General features: G+C 39.9%; 1 protein-coding gene across 1 annotated transcript in view; it reads left to right on the top strand.

Moving 5' to 3' along the window:
- Positions 1 to 19,498, top strand: part of LOC141476648 (probable global transcription activator SNF2L2) — a 217,972-nt gene that overhangs the window by 85,303 nt on the left and 113,171 nt on the right. The window contains exons 13-22 of the mRNA XM_074165433.1: positions 80 to 140; positions 1,468 to 1,568; positions 1,904 to 2,051; positions 4,938 to 5,101; positions 6,167 to 6,233; positions 6,706 to 6,816; positions 9,453 to 9,695; positions 10,001 to 10,114; positions 15,929 to 16,036; positions 19,358 to 19,444. Coding sequence (XP_074021534.1) covers positions 80 to 140; positions 1,468 to 1,568; positions 1,904 to 2,051; positions 4,938 to 5,101; positions 6,167 to 6,233; positions 6,706 to 6,816; positions 9,453 to 9,695; positions 10,001 to 10,114; positions 15,929 to 16,036; positions 19,358 to 19,444 — 1,204 coding nt within the window. The remainder of the gene's footprint in view (positions 1 to 79; positions 141 to 1,467; positions 1,569 to 1,903; positions 2,052 to 4,937; positions 5,102 to 6,166; positions 6,234 to 6,705; positions 6,817 to 9,452; positions 9,696 to 10,000; positions 10,115 to 15,928; positions 16,037 to 19,357; positions 19,445 to 19,498) is intronic.

Genomic DNA, 19,498 nt, shown 5'->3' with positions numbered 1-19,498 from the left:
TTGAGTAGGAAATGTATTGAATCTATTCCATTCCTCCCTTTGTATTTCTAATTTGTATTCTTTTGTCTTCTCTGTACAGCTATGAAGTTGCTCCCAGGTCAGACAGTGAAGATGAAAGTGGCTCTGAATATGAGGAGGAGGTAGGTATAATTTTCTTCAAATTTCATTTTTAGTAGTGCAGTAGAGCAAAACCCACATTATTTTCCTGTATGTTCCTTTTCTCATAGGCTTGAAGAAAAGCAAGTGTCTAACTGTTTTCAACAATACAAACAGCAAAATACATCCTTTTTGCTGTGATGCTCATTGCATAGCATGTCTTTTATATGTGCTGTAAATGCCTACCTGATAATCTGAATGAGCGGAAAAGAGAATTTGTTTTACTCTCATATCATCAGAGTAAAAATAATGAAATAATTATGTCAGAACAGGCAAGCAGGTTCCTATTTTAAAATACACCTCTGTAAAGGACATATGGTGGCTTTGTGCTGAATGAAGTTAACAGCTTTTATGTTCTAGATGTGTCATGTATCTGTTATATAATACTTTTCTAGAGAAAGCAATGCTTTCCTAGTCTTAACATTGAAGTATTGCCTATTGAGAGGATGAGAAAAGACAAATTTTATTGATTGTGGTGTGATTATGACTTGGGTGTTTTGAGTCAGTAAATGGCAAAGGTTTATTAAGATCATTTGCTAGAATACACCTTCATTTTTACAGCTCCACATCAGCATTTGGAAGCTTTCAAGGTCATTTTGTGGCTTTTTTTCCTTGGTAATTCTTAAGTAGGGATGAAATAGGGCTCATGTAATAAGACAGTTAGGTACATTCATTTGTCTGCTTATATCATCTTGATAGATGCAATATTATAGAACAATATTTTGCTCTGTTTAATTGTTAAGAATTTAAAATGTACCACGATGCCTTTTTTCTTCAAATGGTTCAAGCATTGTTAGAAAGCCCCCAGTAAAATCAGAAAAAATTACCCATTTGTCATCCATTGCAACTGTAGCTAGAAGGGAAACTATAAATAAAGATTAAAAAATATAATCTGTTTTAAAAAAATAATAAACCAGAAGCTTCAAACAGCATGAAAGTAGGAGCTCTTGCCAGTTTTTTAAACTGCTTTACAGTATTGTGCATCTTGAATATGATACAAAAATATGCATAATATCAGTCTGCTCTATGAGCAGGACAGGTAGAGTAAGATTTTTATAAATGAGAACATTGAAGAGGAAAATATTTTTTCTTAAAGTATTGTGACTTTCTATTAGCTAATCTATGTAATTTTTTTTGTTTTGTTGCAGTGTATCAAGATAGCTCTCAGTTGAAATTTTTGGTTCAGGTTCTTGTCAGTATAAAGCATTGTACGATGAAAACTATTAATAAATATGTGAGTGTTAGCTAAAGTTGCGACTAAGTAGCATTGAGGAGTACAACATTTTCCTGTTCTTTTTCCATCTTCTCTAGGATGATGAAGAAGAATCAAGTAGGTTAGAAGCAGATGAGAAGATACTTCTGGATCCTAATAGTGAGGAAGTTTCTGAGAAAGATGCTAAACAAATCATTGAGTGAGCTTTGGATTCTGCCTTTTTTTTTCTTTTTTTCTTTTTCTCTCCTCTCCTCCTCTGCCTCCTTCTTATCAGGGCTCTCAAAATTAGCTTGCTTTAGATTACCATGAGTGGCTGCTTGTTGTAGTGCCTGTGACATGGACCTGCAGGAGAAGGGATATGACCGCTCGGTAGTACTTGTGCAATACTTAAAAGTAACATGCATTCTTCTAAGGGTGAACTTCCCATAGTTGAGGATTTCTACTTCCTCTTTACCACTTGTATAAATAAGTGAACTATATTGAAAAATATATGTATTTGTGGGAATTTACCTTTATTCTTTGTCTGCTTTCCAGGACAGCCAAACAAGATGTGGATGATGAATACAGTATGCAATATAGTGCTAGAGGGTCTCAGTCCTACTACACTGTTGCTCATGCAATCATAGAGAGGGTGGAGAAGCAGTCTTCTCTTCTTATTAATGGTAGACTAAAACTTTATCAGGTAAGAAATATAGTTGGAGTTAGCTTAAGTAGTTCCAAACCCTTTTATTCAAAATAATACCCTGTCTACAGCTGACAGTTACGTAATAATGGCCAGGCTCCAATATAATATACTTTTCATTGTTAAAACGTTTAAGACTTGCCTTATCCTAGATATTTAATTACAGTACTTAAAATGACAAATTGTTTGAAAAAATGGGCAGAAGCACAAGATATCTATTAGGTTAGAAATTGATGATCATGCATGTAGTCTTCTATGCCAGATCAAATTTCTTACATACCGCTTGAATAATATCGGCTTTCTATATATACCTGTAAACATCTCTTTTCATTGCAGACCAATAGTGTTTTGGTTTTGCTCTCTGTATTGGGTTTGCGTGGCAAGGTTTTGGTAGCAGGGGGGCTACAGGCGTGGCCTCTGTGAGAAGCTGCTAGAAGCTTCCCCTGTGTCCGATAGAGCCAATGCCAGTTGGCTCCAAGATGGACCCGCTGCTGGCCAAGGCTGAACAAATGAGCGACAGTGGTAGCACCTCTGTGATAACATATTTAAAAAGGGAGAAAAAAACCTGCACAATTGCAGCCACAGAGAGGAGTGAGAATATGCGAGAGAAACAGCTCTGCAGACACCTAGGTCAGTGAAGGAGGGGGAGGAAGTGCTCCAGGCACCGGAGCAGAGATTCCTCTGCAGCCCGTGGTGAAGACCATGGTAAGGCAGGCTGTCCCCCTGCAGCCCATGGAGGTTAATGGTGGAGTGGATATCCACCTGCAGCCCGTGGAGGACCCCACTCAGGAACAGGTGAATGTGTCCGAAGGAGGCTGTGACTCTGTGGGAAGCCCACGCTGGAGCAGGCTCCTAGCAGGACCTATGGACCAGTGGAGAGAGGAGCCCACGCTGGAGCAGGTTTGCTGGCAGGACTTGTGACTCTGTGGGGGACCCACTCTGGAGCAGTCTGTTCCTGAAGGACTGCACCCCGTGGAAGGGACCCACGCTGGAGCAGTTCATGAAGAACTGCAGCCCGTGGGAAGTATTCATTTTGGAAAAGTTTGTGGAGAACTGTCTCTCGCAGAAACAACATGTGATGAACTGACTGCAACCCCCATTCCCCACCCCCCTGCGCCGCTGGGAGTAAACTTAAGCCAGGGAAGAAAGGAGAGGTGGGGGGAAGGTGTATTTAAGGTTTGGTTTTATTTCTCATTACCCTACTCTGATTTGATTGGTAATAAATTAAACTAATTTCCCCAAGACAAGTCTGTTTTGCCCATGATGGTACTTGGTGAATGATCTCTTCCTGTCCTTATCTCGACCCACGAGCCTTTCATTATATTTTCTCTTCCCTGTCCAGCTGAGGAGGGGGAGTGATAGAGCAGCTTTGGTGGGCACCTGGCATCCAGCCAGGGTCAACCCACCACACTCTCCTCATCAACCCAGTATTTGGAATTTTGCTCATTATTTTCATTTATTATTTTTTAAATAATCTTTTTCTTGATTTAGTATTTAAAAAATTAACAATTTGAGCTTTTGGCACCTCAGCGTGGGTCTCTAGTGATTGAATTGATAAAATTGTTCTATACAATATTTGTTTTACATATACAAATTGTTACTGTTGCAGATAAGGTGCACGCTTTTCCAGAGAGCTTTACAGCAGGCATGTTGAGGCCTGGTTTTAGTTCTTGTCCTATCACTTTGACTTTTATGCCCTTCAGTTTCCTCTAGATCTGATCCATTTTTTCTGCCTGACTTTCCTTCTCTTTTTTTTTCCTTTTTCACATATACTTCATTCTTGGCTTTAGTTAGTCTGCCTTTTCCTTCTGCACATCAGTACATGTCAGTGAAGTGGTGATTGACACAGGAAAGAGTTTCTCTATTATCAGTCTGCAGCCACTTGTAAGTGGGAGACAACTGCAGAAAAAGTTCTGCTTGACTGTTGTTGCCCTGAGTTCAGTAAAGACAGTCTTCAGAGAATTTAGTACCTAAATATAAATCAATCAACATATGTATGAAGCTGATATATTGGCTGTATTATTTTGTATAAATTTTCATGGATATAGCGGATTACTTTTGACATACAATGCTTTCCTCATATTTCTTAGCTGAACTTTCTCAGACCTGTTAATTTACTTCCCTCCCCATGCATGAGACTCATCAAACATCTGGATCATGGAAGTGGGAATGTGTCTAGATTATACTTGTATGGGATAATGTGATATGTACACACATAGAAGGCTGTGTGACAAGAAATTCATCACTGTGCTAGGATGCAATAGAGTGAGTGTGCCTTCTTGCTAGCCCAGCTAGGTAGATACTGCTTACTACACTGTTGTGGCTTCTTCCCAGCTCTGGGATTCTACATGCCAGGCATAGTTGGTCAGTGGACCTCTTCTGACACATTGAGTTGTGGACAGCAAACACTAAATGGGTGTGTACTACAAGGGTTTCAAGATGCTAGTGTTGCAGTCGGGGTGTGAAGTGGAACCAAATGTGAGTCTTACGGCCAGTGCATGAGACTTGATAGGTTTGGTTTTGAGAAAGTTTTGGTTGAGGCAGAGATCTGACATGAAATTTTACTCCAAAGATTTTAAATTTGTCAAATTTAAACTGTCAGTGTCTAAATTAACAAATAGAATCTTTTAGTGGTGTTAAGAAACCTGAAGTATGGATGGTAGTGTTAGTCTGTCTACAGTACAAATAGCTAAATAGCAGTGATGACTTTCATATAGATGTAAGTCATATTACCTTTTCCAAGACATATTTGGAACTGCATGCACATAGTACTGTGGAAGGAAAACCAGCATCTAAGTACTAAGAGAAGTAAGAACCTCACTACTTTAATATTAGTACTACCTACCTCTGTGGATTTCAAATAATTGAAATGATTATTCATTTCAGCTCCAGGGCCTGGAATGGATGGTTTCACTCTATAATAACAATTTGAATGGAATTTTAGCTGATGAAATGGGACTAGGAAAAACCATACAGACTATTGCACTCATCACTTATCTGATGGAACACAAAAGACTCAACGGCCCCTATCTCATCATTGTTCCCCTTTCGTAAGTAAACTCATTCTGCTATTATTCTGTGTATTGTAGTTTGGTTTCTTAGCAACAAGTACTTTTTTCTCACATAATGACAAGATGAGGCACATCTTGGAATTGCACTGAGCATATACTCTGAATTTAGCCTGTGATTATTTCTTCCTAACTGATTGTCTAGCATTGGAAAAGTGACCAGATGGCTGAAAAAAGCACTTTGTTTCATTAATTTTGCTGTTCACTCTGCTGACATGCTATATAGTATGTCCTACTTCACTGTTACTTACTCCTCACATAAGCCACAAGAGAGGAATGATACTTTTTTTTTAATATTACGTGCCTGTAGTTTTTCCTATTCTAGGAACCTTTCAAAGTTTCTTGAAGAAAGAAGCTGAAACTTGAGTGACTTTAGTTATTTTAAAACTCTTTCTTCCTTCTCCCCTCATAAGATGCACATTAGACCAGGTTGGTGTTGCCTTGGCATGTCCAATGACTTCACAAACAAAAAGGTTATCTTCTGTTCCCATATCATACTGGCAAACATACTTTTACCCATTTTAAAGACTATTTATTGTGATCATAAAGCTGAAACTACATAGTGCAAAACTGAATTTGCCTAGTGGCAATAGTATATCATTACAGCTGAATACAGATGTATTTTACAGTAGACTTCATATGTCTATATCTGAAAAGTTGCAGGCTCGATTTATGAGAGGCTATCAGCTTACAATGACACATACGTCCTTCTGTGTAGGTATATCATCCCCTTAATATGTGTCAAAATACAAAGGTGTACTTCAAATACTTTGCTGAATTGGCCTGAAAGGGACCCCTGAATATAAGGGAAAGAGACATTTTCCCCACTTTATTTCTATTTCCTCCCCTCTCAAATAAAGATACATATATCCTGATTCAATATATTATGTGCTTCTTTTTAAATATACTGTTTATTATAGGGGGTGTAAGAAGTATGTTGAGAATCCAGCGTTCAGCGGGAAACAGATGGCATAATTATGAAGTTTAAATTATTTTTTTTATCAAATAATGAAATATATTATTTTTACCTATTGATCTTTTATTTAGAACTTTATCCAACTGGGCATACGAATTTGACAAATGGGCTCCTTCTGTGGTGAAAATATCTTACAAGGTTTGATTAATTTTTTTATATGAACATAAAACTGAAAGAATAAAGCATGAGTTAATCATCCCAAGATTGCTGTAATTAACTGTAATTGCTTTTGAATGTGAGTGAAATGCAGAATAAAATTGTTAAATACCACATTGCAAGGATTTGCTGAGAGCAATACAAATGATAAATACTGCACATTTTGTATAGAGCTGAATATTTTGTTGTTTGACTGCAGTTCCTATAAAGTCAAGCAATTAGTAAGTAGACTAGACTGCCGGCTGCATGCTTCCATTCCCATATAAACAGAGCTTTATAGTCCAGCAGCTGGTTAGGGAAACCACTCTTGAAGGAGTATGGAATATATCAATACATTTGGTATGATTTTGCAGGATTACAAGGTCACATATTGTCTCTTTCTCTGCTAATTCATGACTGTACTGCATAGAAATATAGGTATATCTGTTTTCTTCATCCTTTGTCTCTCTTTTAGGGGACACCTGGCATGCGTCGCTCACTTGTTCCTCAGCTTCGAAGTGGAAAATTTAATGTTCTTTTAACTACTTACGAATACATAATAAAGGACAAACATATTCTTGCTAAGGTAAGGAATATCTGTCATCTCTTAACAGCTAACCCTTAAAGACATCATCTTATTTGGTGCCTAGGACAAAACACGTGTTTTTGATTTATAGTTCTAAATTGCTGGTTTGTCTTGCTAAAAATTAACCATTTCATCTACTTTTTCACTCCCCTGTTGACAACTGGATCTCTCCTTCCTTGGAAACAGCAGGATTTTTCTGGATATAATTCAGAGAATAATACTATTGCTCTGGAATTTTGTCAGTACTGTAGACTTACCTGTCTTTACAAAAGTGTGATTTTTCTTTTTACTGCCTGACAGCATTTATCCTCATCTGCTATCCTGACTCTACTTTTCTAGTTCTGTTTCTGAGCTGAAGCTCGCTGATATTGCAACCTCTCCAGCTGTGTGGTGTGTTTTTCCCAAGTGACCACCTATATAATGAATTTGATATCCAGATGCTTTATTACTCAATTTTTAAAAGCTCACAAACTGATATGTGGATATTGGTGCCTCAGATGTAATGAACTGTTTTGAAAACTGTATGGTAATGTAAGAGTATTTTATAAAATACACACAGACCTGACCAGGTAGGTATGTTTTGCCATACTGTGAAACCTTGTGATCCTATTGTCTTCCTTTTATCCTATTATATATTTAGATGTCTCATTTTTCCTCTCTGAAACATAGACAGTACATGATCTTAGCATAATTCCAAATGGTTGAAAACAGTTTTACTCTGCGCAGTTTTTCTGTCCCTCTAGGTTTTGCCCACCATTATTAAAAGATAAGAGCAGGGAACAGCAGTGTGGGACCAACCCTTTCTATGCAATGGGGCTATGTAGCATCTGATGAAAGTACTTGAGGACTACAAACTGAGACCTTACTGGTCATGTGATCAGTACATCATAGTCTTGTTATGTTGCTGTTTACCATATGACTCAAATGTTGCACATAACTACAAACAGAGGTATCCTCTGGTTTATGACTGGCATGCCCTTGGCATAGGAATTTAGGGATCTGGGAGTGCTGGTTGACAGTATGGGTCAGCAGTGTGCCCTGGCAGCCAAGAGGGCAAACCACATTCTGGAGTGCATCAAACACAGCATAACCAGCCAGTCAAAAGAGACGATTATCCCTCTGTATTCAGTGTTGGTGTGGCCTCACCTTGAATACTATGTGCAGTTCTGGGCCCCACAATTTAAAAATGATGTTAAGGTACTCAAATGCATCCAGAGGAGGGCAACAAAGCTGGTGAAAGGACTGGAAGGCATGTCCTATGAGGAGCAGCTAAGGACTTTGGGCTTGTCTAGTTTGGAGAGAAGGAAGCTGAGGGATGATCTCATTGCCCTCTACAGCTTCCTGAGGAGGGGAAGTAGAGAGGGAGGTGCTGATCTCTTCTCCCTGGTATTCAGTGACAGGATGTGTGGGAATGGTTCAAAGCTGCATCAGGGGAGGTTCATACTGGACATTTGGAAGTATTTCTTTACCGAGAGGGTGGTCAGTCACTGTAACAGGTTTCCTAGAGAGGTGGTTGATGCCTCACGTTTGTCAGTGTTTAAGAGGCATTTGGACAATGCCCTTAATAACATGCTTTAACTTGGTCAGCCCTGAAGTGGTCAGGAGTTGGACTAGATGATTGTTGTAGGCCCCTTCCAACTGAACTATTCTATTCTTGGCATGTGATCTGACTTACATGAAGCCTCTCATCACATGGCCAAAGATTTGGATATATGCCCAACATCTGTTGGGGGGGTTGTTATATTTTTGGTTATGTGACACGTGTTTGTCTACTGGTTATCTGGCCCACTTCTTTCTGATAACTGAGGGCCTCAGCAAGAATATAAAGCAGCAAGAGGCACCAAAAGCTTCGCATCTGTAACAAAATAGGTTGTGAGGCAGTATTTGCTTTTTAAAAAGCAAAAACAACAAAAAAAAACCTAAACTGCTGACATGAAATATCTGAAAAAAAACAAACTAAAGAACTGCCTGAATCACTGATGTGCTGAGGTTCAAGCAGCATCCCATCAAACTTATCATATGAGGTATAGGTTAGCTATCCATGTCTTAGCACAGAAAGTAATAAAAACCATGGCAGTTTTCTTTCAACATCTACTGTGACTGCATTAAAGTTTTATTTCAGAAGATGCAGTGACTGAGATGGCCTTAATTATGTTACTTCATTTTGGGGTTAGAAGAAAAGGATTAACTGAATCAAAGCAAAGTTCAGGGTTACTATGCTTTGAGAGAATACAGTTATTTTGTCAGAAAATGCCTTTGCATCCTGTCTAGTTTCTTCTTTATGACAGTTTCATTTGGATTTCTCGAGTTCTTTTTCTTCCCCAGTAAGACAAATTCTGACCTTATGGTGTCAGTCTCCTGAACTCCTTCCAGGAAATGAGGGGATTCAGCTGTTTGCTGATGTAAGCTTATTTACAGATGCAAATACAAATACTACCTAGTATTTGTTTCTCCTCTTGTTGCTTGGGAGGCCACTAATGCTTGGATAACATCAGATTTGGGTTTCCAATCATTCAACAGGAACGACTGATGTTTCAGTTTTGAAACGTTCCTGTTTTAAACCTACTGGGAGGTAAGTTCTAATTCTGATGATATCTGACCTGCTTTTTCTTTACCAGCTTTTCTTCTTCTTGCAGATTCGATGGAAATACATGATAGTAGATGAAGGTCATCGAATGAAGAACCATCACTGCAAGCTGACTCAGGTCTTGAACACTCACTATGTGGCACCTCGGAGGATACTGTTGACCGGGACTCCACTTCAGAACAAATTGCCTGAACTATGGGCTCTTCTCAACTTCCTTCTCCCTACCATTTTCAAGAGCTGTAGCACCTTTGAACAGTGGTTCAATGCTCCATTTGCCATGACTGGAGAAAGGGTACTGCAACAGTTTGCTTAATGTTCGTTAGAAACAAACTATTAGGATGGAAACAAAAAGGAAGCCATGTTATAGGAATAGTCTTTGAACTCTCCTTTGTGCTCAGAGAATTAGCATACTTAAAAGCCACCTTTATTACAGCTTTAAAAGTCTTCATTAAAGTGTCTCTTTCTGGACTCTGAGTCAATTTGGTCGTAACACAACAAGTAATTACTGCAAACATTTACGATGAGAAATAATCTAATCACAAAGACATTACATAACACACTTAGTTGCCTTGTTGTGACCTTTTTAAACTTTTGTAGGTGGACTTAAATGAGGAAGAGACTATCCTGATCATCCGTCGTCTCCACAAAGTGCTCCGGCCCTTTTTGCTAAGGAGACTGAAAAAAGAGGTTGAGTCTCAACTGCCAGAAAAGGTTTGTGGTAGAAAGGGGTTTTATACTTTTATTTTGAGCTCTATATAATATTGTTTTTTGAAATGCATCCCAGATAAGAGGACTTATTAAGTGTCTGTTGTTGTTGTGGTTTGTGTTTTTAACTCTGCAAAGAAGAAATACTGGCCACTGAGGAATCCCAATTTCTGCATTCTCAGTCTTAATCCTCAGTCCTACAGCTTTAATTCTGTATGTAGCCACCCAAAGTTTATATAAGACATACAGCTTGGTTCCACAGTATTTGGTTTCAAGGCATTAATGAAAGCCAGTCCTACCCTGAGGGTCAGATTGGGCCACTCATGCACTGAGAAGAAACTTTGCTCGCTGAATTGTTTCACTGAAACTCCTAAAGGACTGTGTGACATTCATAAATTTAGCAGAATTTTAGTGAACTTTTCAGGACTCTTGAGTTGTGTGAAGTATTTTTTGGGGGCTTCTATATGTGTCTTAACCAGTTTGTGCATCTCAGAATGTAAAATTCAACGCTGATTTGAAAGACCACTATTTTAATTTCCAGGCATCTCACTCTACCCACACCCCTGCCCTCATTTGTGATTTTGAGCCTCCTTCCCTTTTTGCCCTTCCCCCCAAACCCACAAAAACATAACCAAAAATTAAAATTGAAGGCAGGTTGGGGGGGAAATTTGATACTAAAACCTGCTGGGTTAAAACCATAACAAAAATCAACTTGTTACATGCGAGTTGTGAGGTTGCATTTACATTGAATGAATGAAGAGTTCTTTATCTGCATTTAAAAAAAGACTTCTAATTAAAGACCTAAAAATTTAGACTGTTATGAAGATTGTTGCTATTTTGACCTTCTGTTCCCCTCCAAATGTTGTATTCACAATAGCCTTCTACGTAACATTTATTTGAGCTTGAAACATAGATCTGAAAACGTCTGACATTCTACCAGGAAAATTTCATTACTGAAATTTTTATTGCATTTCAAATTTCTACCAATTAGAGCCACTGTGTTTGATAGAACAATTAAGAGTCATGAGAGAAAAAGGATTTATAAGTTGCATATGCTCTGACAGGCCCCTGATAAATATGCTAAGTGGATGTTCATGTTTCTTACCTGTGAGCTCATCCTCCTGTCATTCTGAGATAAAATCATATAGGTTGGAAAGAACCTCTGGAGATCTTAAATACAACCTCCTGTTCAGAGCAGGTCACTCAGGACCTTGTCTAGTTGAGTTTTGCATATCTCCAAGGATGGAAATCCCACAACCTCTCTGGGTTCCTGTTCTAGTGTTTGACCACCCTCATGGGGAAATTTTTTCTTTATATCTAATCAGAATTTCTCACTTTCCAACTTGTGAGCACTGCCACTTGCCCTTGTGCTGAATGTTTCCAAGCAGAGTCTGGTCCATTAGGTAGTTAAATAAAGCAATAAGGTCTCCTGAGCCTTCTCTTCTCCAGGCTGAATAAGTCCAGCGTTGGTGGCCCTCTGCTGGGCTTGCTCCAGTATGTCCATGACTGTTGTGCAGTGGGGAGACATAAGCTGGGCACAGCAGTCCAGATGTGGCCTCACCAGTGCTCAATAGAGGCAAAGGATTTCTTTCCTTGACCTGGTGGCTGCACTTTTGCTAATAAAGCCCAGGATGCTGTTGGTCTTTGCTGCAAGGGCACATTGCTGGCTCGTGCAAATTTTTGTCCACCACGACTCCAAGGTCCTTCTCTGCAATGCTGCTTCCTAGCCAGTTGCCCCCCTGAGTATACTGGCATTATTCCATCCCTAGTGCAGGACTCGGCATTTCCCTTTGTTGAACACAACAAGGGCATTTCCCTTGTTGAACACCACCTTTGGGGTGTTGGTCAACTGTCGGCTGAACATGAGCCAGCAGTGTGCTCAGGTGGCCAAGAAGGCCAACAGTATCTTGGCCTGTATCAGGAACAGCATGATGAGTAGGACTCTGGAGGTGATCGTCCCCCTGTACTTGGCACTGGTGAGGCCCCACCTCAAGTATTGTGTCCAGTTTTGGGCCCCTTACCACAAAAAAGACATTGAAGTGTTGGAGCGGGTCCAGAGAAGGGCAACGAAGCTGGTGAGGGGTCTGGAGAATAAGTCTTATGAGGAGAGGCTGAGGGATCTGGGATTGTTTAGCCTAGAGAAAAGGAGGCTGAGGGGAGACCTTATTGCTCTCTCCAACTCCCCGAAAGGAGGTTGTAGAGAAGCGGGGATTGGTCTCTTCTCCCAAGTCACAGGCGATAGGACAAGAGGAAATGGCCTCAAGCTGCGCCAGGGGAGGTTCAGATTGGATATTAGGAAAAATTTTTACACTGAAAGGGTTATTAAGCATTGGAATGGGCTGCCCAGGGAAGTGGTTGAGGTACCATCCCTGGAGGTATTTAAAAGATGGGTTGATATAGTGCTTAGAGACATGGTTGGTAATGTGGGTGTGTTTTGGGTGTTGGTGGTTTTTGGGTGTTTTTTGGGGTTTTTTTTCAGAGTTAGGTTGATGGTTGGACTAGATGGTTGGAAGGGACCTTTCAGATCTAGACAATTCTATGATTCTATGATTCATGAGGTTCCTGTTGGCCTATTTCTCTAGACTGTCCAGGTCCCTCTGACCTGCATATTGAGCACTCCCCCCTCCTCCAACTTGGTGTCATCCACAAACTTGCTGAGAGTGTACTCTATCCCATCATCCACATCTTTCATAAAGACATTAAACAGTATTGAATATTGACCCTTAAGGGACACCACTGATAACTGGTTGCAAGTTGGACTGCTACTGAGTAGTAGTACTGGATTTGTACCCTTTGAGCCTGGTAATCCAGTCAAATTTCCACCCACTTTATTGTCCACTTATCCAGTCCATATCTCACTAGTTTGGTTATAAGAATACTATGGAAGACCATGTCGAAGACCTTACTAAAATCAAGGTAAACAAAATCCACTGCTCTCCCCTTTACACAGCCAGTCATCTCATCACAGAGGGCAATCAGTCAGGCATGATTTCACCTTAATAAATTTATGCTGTCTGTTGCCAGTCACCTTCTTGTCCTTCGTGTATTTGGAAATGTCTTTAAGAACGTTTTGTTCCATAAGCTTCCCAGAGACGGCGGTGGGGTTGACTGGCCTGTAGTTCCCTGGATTCCCTTTCTTGCCTTTCTTGAAAATGGCTGTGACCTTTGCTTTTACTAGGCATTCAGAACCTCCCCTGATCAACATGACCTTTTAAAGATGATAGAGAGTGACCTCACAATGACATCAGCCAACTCCTTTTGCTGCCTTAGATGAATCCCACCTGGTCCTATGGACTTGTATATGTCAAACTGGTTTGTAACTGTATCTTCCTCTACTATGAGTAATGCTTCACTCCCCAGACTCTGCCACTAGGCTCAGGGACATGTGAGGCTTGAGGACAAGCCTTATCAGTGAAAATTGAAGCAAAAAAAGGCACTGAGTACATCAGTCATTCCTGTGTCCTTAGGCACTAGGTCCCTTGCCCCATTGAGCAGCGGGCCTCTGTTTTCCTTAGCCTTCCTTTTACTGCCAATGTACCTATAGAAGCCCTTCTTGTTGCCCTTCATATCCTTCTCTAGTTCCAATTTGAGCTGAGCTTAGGCTTTCCTTACTTCATCCCTGTACTCCTGGGCACTGTTTCTATATTCCTTTCAGGTAGCCCATGTCTGTCTCCACCTTCTGTGTGGTTCCTTTTTGCATTTGTTCCCTGTTCATCCATGCTGGCCTTCTGCTTCCTTGACTTCTTCCATGTCATAAGAAAAAACTTCTGCTCTGAGGAGGCTGTCCTTGAAGATTATCCACCTCTCCTTGGCCCCATTGCCCTCCAGAGCAGTCTCCCATGAGATCCTGCCAGGAAGATACCTGAACAAGCTGAAAATTGCTCTCCTCAAGTGCAGGGCTGTGATTCTATTTGTCTTGCTCACTTCTCTCAGGATCTTAAACTCAACCATCTCATGGTCACTGCAGCCAATGCAGCCCTCAGCCTTCACATCTTGGAGCAGTTCTTCTTTGTGTATGACTATCAAGTCCAGCAGAGCACGTTCCCCATGAGCTGTGTGCTTCATGTGCTTCATGTGCTTCCTTTTGTTGATCAGAAAGCCTGTAGCAGATGCGTACCACAGTAACACCTGCACTGGTTTGTCCTCTGATCCTTACTCATAAGCTCTCAACTGGTATGTCACCTGCTCCAATGCAAAGCTCTGTGCATTCAAGCCCCTCCTGTGCATAGGGCACAATCCCCTGTCCTCACCTTCCTAGTCTGTCTTTCCTGAAGAGCCTGTACCCATCCATGGTAGCACTCCAATCATGTGAGCTATATCCCATATCTCTGTAATCCCAATGAGATCAGAGTTTTGCAAACGCGCGTGGACTTATAATTCCTCCTGTTTGTTGCCCATGCTGCATGCGTTTGTGTACAGGCACTTGAGATGGGGGAAGCACAACAACCTCCCAAGTCGTGCTGTCTTGCAGTCACTTCACTGCCCCCCATGCCTTTGCTTTTCTTCAGGTAATGACAATCCTTCCCTGATGTACCTAGTTGAAAGCTTTCCTCACTAGGTTAATGAAACTGTTAGCAAAGATGATCTTTTTTTAGTTTGTTGAAGAATAACTTGAATTTCAGTTTTGATTGTGTCAAAACAGAAGCAGTTTATTACTTTAGCTATAGGAGAGAACATAAAGCAGCAGAGTGAGAGACTGCTGATATGAACTCTGTCAAAATGGGGCAGAGTTTATATACCTTTGGGTTATACAACTCATTCATTACCAAACCATGTCAGAGAAACAGGACTATAGTAAATTGCAACAAAGAGCAGTAACGTGGATAACTTCATATAAGGAGGCTCCAAACAGTCAGATAAAGAAGCTCTAGACAGTACCTCTTTTTTACAAATAATTCACTCCTTTGTTAATTGTGCTGACTCAGTGAGGCCGTTAGGTCATGCTGATGTATTTCTTAACTAGTGAGGCCTCCAAAGGCCTATGAAGTGTTAAATATAACTGTTAACTTCCACAAATTTATTTACGAAACATTAAGCATCTTTCTCTTTTTTCTTTTAATCATTTCTTGCACTGTCACCATTATTCTGGCTTCATTATGTGACTATTTTCATTTTAGCCTAGGTATTAAAGACAGTGAAGTATACAAGCCTGGCAGTCAAAAAAATGTGTGTTAAATTGGTACATGAAAACTTTTCTTGTGCTACTGGATTTAAGGGTGGTGTGCAGTCAAAACATTCTGAAACTAACTTATTTTAATCATATTTAACAAGAAGTCAAAATTAATTTGGTGTTAATCCTCTACTTCATTAGTTTCCCTTTTTTTAGTAGATATCAAGAAACAAAATAGCACATTTCCATCCCCACATTGCAGAATGCTACTTAGGACTATAGGTGATGTTATTTATTTTGTGCCAGGTTGTGTCAGTTGTGATTAATGCTTTGCAGATATAATAAATTCCACAGGTTCTCAGCCATTCAGTCTTTTGACAGTTGGTTAAAATTATAAGAAGAGAGAAACAGGAAATAATAATTCCTTTTTATATGTTTAGTAAAACAGTACAGAATCTGCAGTCATGCCCTTAGAATCTATGTGTCTTGTAGTAATCATAAACCCCACAGTTAATCTTTTCAAATAGTCATTATTATGCTTGCAAGTGGATTGCAACTTGTTTAAAGGTGCTGTTATGATAAGGATCAAAGAAATATAGTTTTTGTTTTATTTGTTTAGGAGGGCAAGGACTTGGAAATAAAATCATACTGAAATGATTATATCTTGGTAAAACTTGACAATGTATTTGTTAATTGTGTTTTTACACTAGGTTGAATATGTAATCAAATGTGACATGTCAGCTCTTCAGAAGATTCTGTACCGCCACATGCAAGCCAAGGGAATCCTTCTCACAGATGGTTCTGAGAAAGACAAGAAGGTACAAAGGGGAAACTAGAACACTCACAGAACAATAGATCATGATCACATGTTAATAACATGATTTCTTTTTTTTTTTTTAAAAAAAAAGAATAAGTAGGTTCTTACCACAGATATCTTTGAAGAAAGAAATCTCAGACATGTTTGTGTTTTAAAAGACAGTAGTCTGTGCTCTCCATTCATAAGGTAAAAATATGCTGAGTTAAATCCAATAAAAAACCTGAATAATTGGGATTGTGGCAGCACTGACTACTACCAGGTGTTCATCTTTTCTCTCAGAGCCATTATTAAGCACAAATCTTGTTTTGGCCAGCTAGGTTATGAGTGCCTCTGTTCATACATACATATAACATCTGTTCATGCAAAGAGGTGTTAAAAGAAAAATAAGATTCAAAGTCATGTAGTCATGCATTAGAATATGCCAAAATAAATATTGACTTTTCTATCTTAGGACTTTGGCACATGGTCAAGTTATTGTAGAGAAGACAAGTAGCCATGCATCAGCTTGTCTGTAAATACATATTTTACATTGCACTAGATGTGAGGTAGGTTGGATTTACTGTGAGATTTCTCACAGTAAGATCATGTAGGCACTTAACACAGAGCAACAAACGCGAGTCAGCAATGTGCCCTTGTGGCAAAGAGGGCCAATGGTATCCTGGGCTGCCTTAATAGGAGTGTTGCCAGCAGGTCAAGGGAGATGATCCTTCCCTTCTATTCAGCACTTGTGAGGCCACACCTGGAGTCCCGTGTCCAGTTCTGGGCTCCCCAGTACGAGAGAGATAGAGCTACTGGAGAGAGTCCAGTGAAAGGTCACAAAGATGATGAAGGGACTGGAGCATCTCTCCTATGAGGAAAGGCTGAGAAGCTGGGACTGTTCAGCCTGGAGAAGAGAAGGCTCAGGGGGATCTTATCAATGTATATAAATACCTGAAGGGAGGGTGCAAAGATGATGAAGTCAGGCTCTTTTTCAGTGGTGCCCAGTGACAGGAGAAGAGGCAATGGGCACAAGCTGAAACACAGGAGATTCTGTGTGAACATCAAAAACCACTTTTTTACTGTGAGAGTGACTGGGCACTGGAATAAATTGCCCAGAGAAGTTGTGGAGTCGTCATCCTTGTAGATATTCAGAAGATATTTGTACACAGTCCTTGCCAACCTGCTCTAGGTGGCCCTGCTTGAGCAGGGGGGTTGGACCAGATGACCTCCTGAGGTCCCTTCCAACCTCAACCATTCTGTGGTTCTGAGCAGCTGGTGTGTAACAGCTTGTGTGTGCACCAGTCCCATATATTGCCCCCATTATATGTGTTTTCATAGTACGATATGATTGCATACTATTTTTCCACCTGCCTCCTGTCAATTTCATTGTCACAATGGATGACAATTTTCTTCAATATCTTATTTTGTTTTAACCTCTATTTGGTCTGTTATTTACTGTTGAGTATTCAAACACTGCTCTAAAAAACAAAGCCCTTTCCTCATAGGATCTTCTATGACAGTCATCTCTATATAGGTTCTGAGTACTTTGCAAACATTGGTTTACTTTCTTTTGTTGTATTTTTAATGTAATTTTTCAGCTACCATTTTTTAAGCCTTAGAAAGTGTTATTTGACACATTTACATCCAAAGGAGGTCATCAGAACGATTGGAAGTTTGGAAGCACTACAGAGACCTATGGTAGAGATTTGAGTTACTTGAATAACTGATAGTAGTTGCCTTTTACAATGCAACATTTGATGTGGTTGAGGGTTTAATACATATTTGATGACAGAAGAGCAGTGAGACTGGGGAGTGTTCAATTTGCTCTAAGATCTGGAGAGAGGGTGGTGGGAATGGGTGTTGTCCCTCCTGCTCATCTCCCCCTATTCCTGACCTGACTGTGATGCCTTTTACCATAACCACTTTGGTCCATGTCCAGTCTATTTTCTTCCTCATCTCAACGTCTTCTGCTAGTTCAGTTCTCTGTGCCTAACTAGGCCCAGTTTCCTGGCACGGCTATTCCTGTTGCCCTTCCTCTGACTCAAGATTTGTGTGCAGTCGCCTTACTCAACTAAACGGAGGTCAGCTATCTCTATGCCCTCGTTCCCTGTTCCCAGTGCACCTCAGCAGGTTTATGTCCACCTCAGTGTTGCCTATCTTACATCCTGTTCCTTGTTCTAACTTCCCCCACCTCCCCAATTTCATTTTGCATCCCAGCCTTATGCTTGCCTCTCTGGTTTCTCTTGTTCACTAGTTCAGAATCTTCTCTCTGGTTTTTCTTCCATGCTTCCCTGTCCAGCTCTTTGCCTTAAGCAGTTCTAATTGCCTCTGCTGTCCTCTAGCTTTCTAGTCTCTTTGGCCAGAACATTGCAATCTCAACTCCCTCATACTCATAGGTTCAATTTTTACTCATCCTCCAATTTTTTTGTTTTCTGTAAGTAATTCATCAGGCTCTCTTATTCATGCTTCCTGGTGCCAGCAGGAGGTGGCAGTCATTGAGAACTCTTGTCTTCGAAGATCCAATAACTATGGTTTTAGGGAAAACTATGTCATTCTGACTTGCTCTGACTTGCAATCTGCTCAAACTAGAGAGAATTCATTAGTATGCAAATCTCTAGGAAACATTTCATAAACAAATGCAAACTGCAGTTTGGAGCAAATTGAGATAGACTTTCAAGGGTTCAGCAGTAGACTTTGACATGTGGACTACCCCCAATCAAACATCAGTTCCCTTCCAGAGATGAATTTACCAGAATATAAAATGACCACATAATGTAATTTTTCCTAATCTCACTCTTGTAAATGTCTGAATTGCTTTGGCTGAGATATTTTAAAATAATTTCACCTGAGTGACATAGTGAGTTTGGAAATTGTACCAACTGTTAACAGTTTCACAGAGTTATAGCAAATCAAAATGGGATCTTAAAGTGAGAAGCATTAGTCAATACCAAATGTATTCATCAGTGATAATTAGATTGTAACCATCCCAGCTTAGTGGAACACCTGATAATATTTTACTGTTTACAATTTACATGGTTTCATAAATAAGCAGTAAGTGCTTATTGTGACTGCTATAGACAGATATGAGATGTAGTACACTTTCCAGGTTACTTGGAAGTCTTTGGTCTCCTTATCTTTCTTGTCTTCTCCTCATGATATTTTGAGCAGTCAAATAACTGCACCTTATTTCATAGCTTCAAATATTTTTATTTCATGGTGATATGGAGTTCTGCTTTGGGGTAGAAGTATTTTTATGTCTCCTTTTGAAATTGAGTTTCAAAAATTTCATTAACGAGCTAGGAAATGGGTTTCATAATATGATTTGTGTTGTTTGCTTCCCTAGGGAAAAGGTGGGGCAAAAACTCTTATGAACACAATCATGCAATTGAGAAAGATATGCAATCATCCGTATATGTTTCAACATATTGAGGTAAGTCTGTCATGTTTGATTTTGGGGGCTTCTTTTATTCAGGTGGCTAACATA

This window comes from Numenius arquata, chromosome W (genome assembly GCF_964106895.1).
Source record: "Numenius arquata chromosome W, bNumArq3.hap1.1, whole genome shotgun sequence".
In the NCBI taxonomy this organism is placed as follows: domain Eukaryota; kingdom Metazoa; phylum Chordata; class Aves; order Charadriiformes; family Scolopacidae; genus Numenius; species Numenius arquata.
This window is presented reverse-complemented; position numbering and strand designations above follow the sequence as displayed.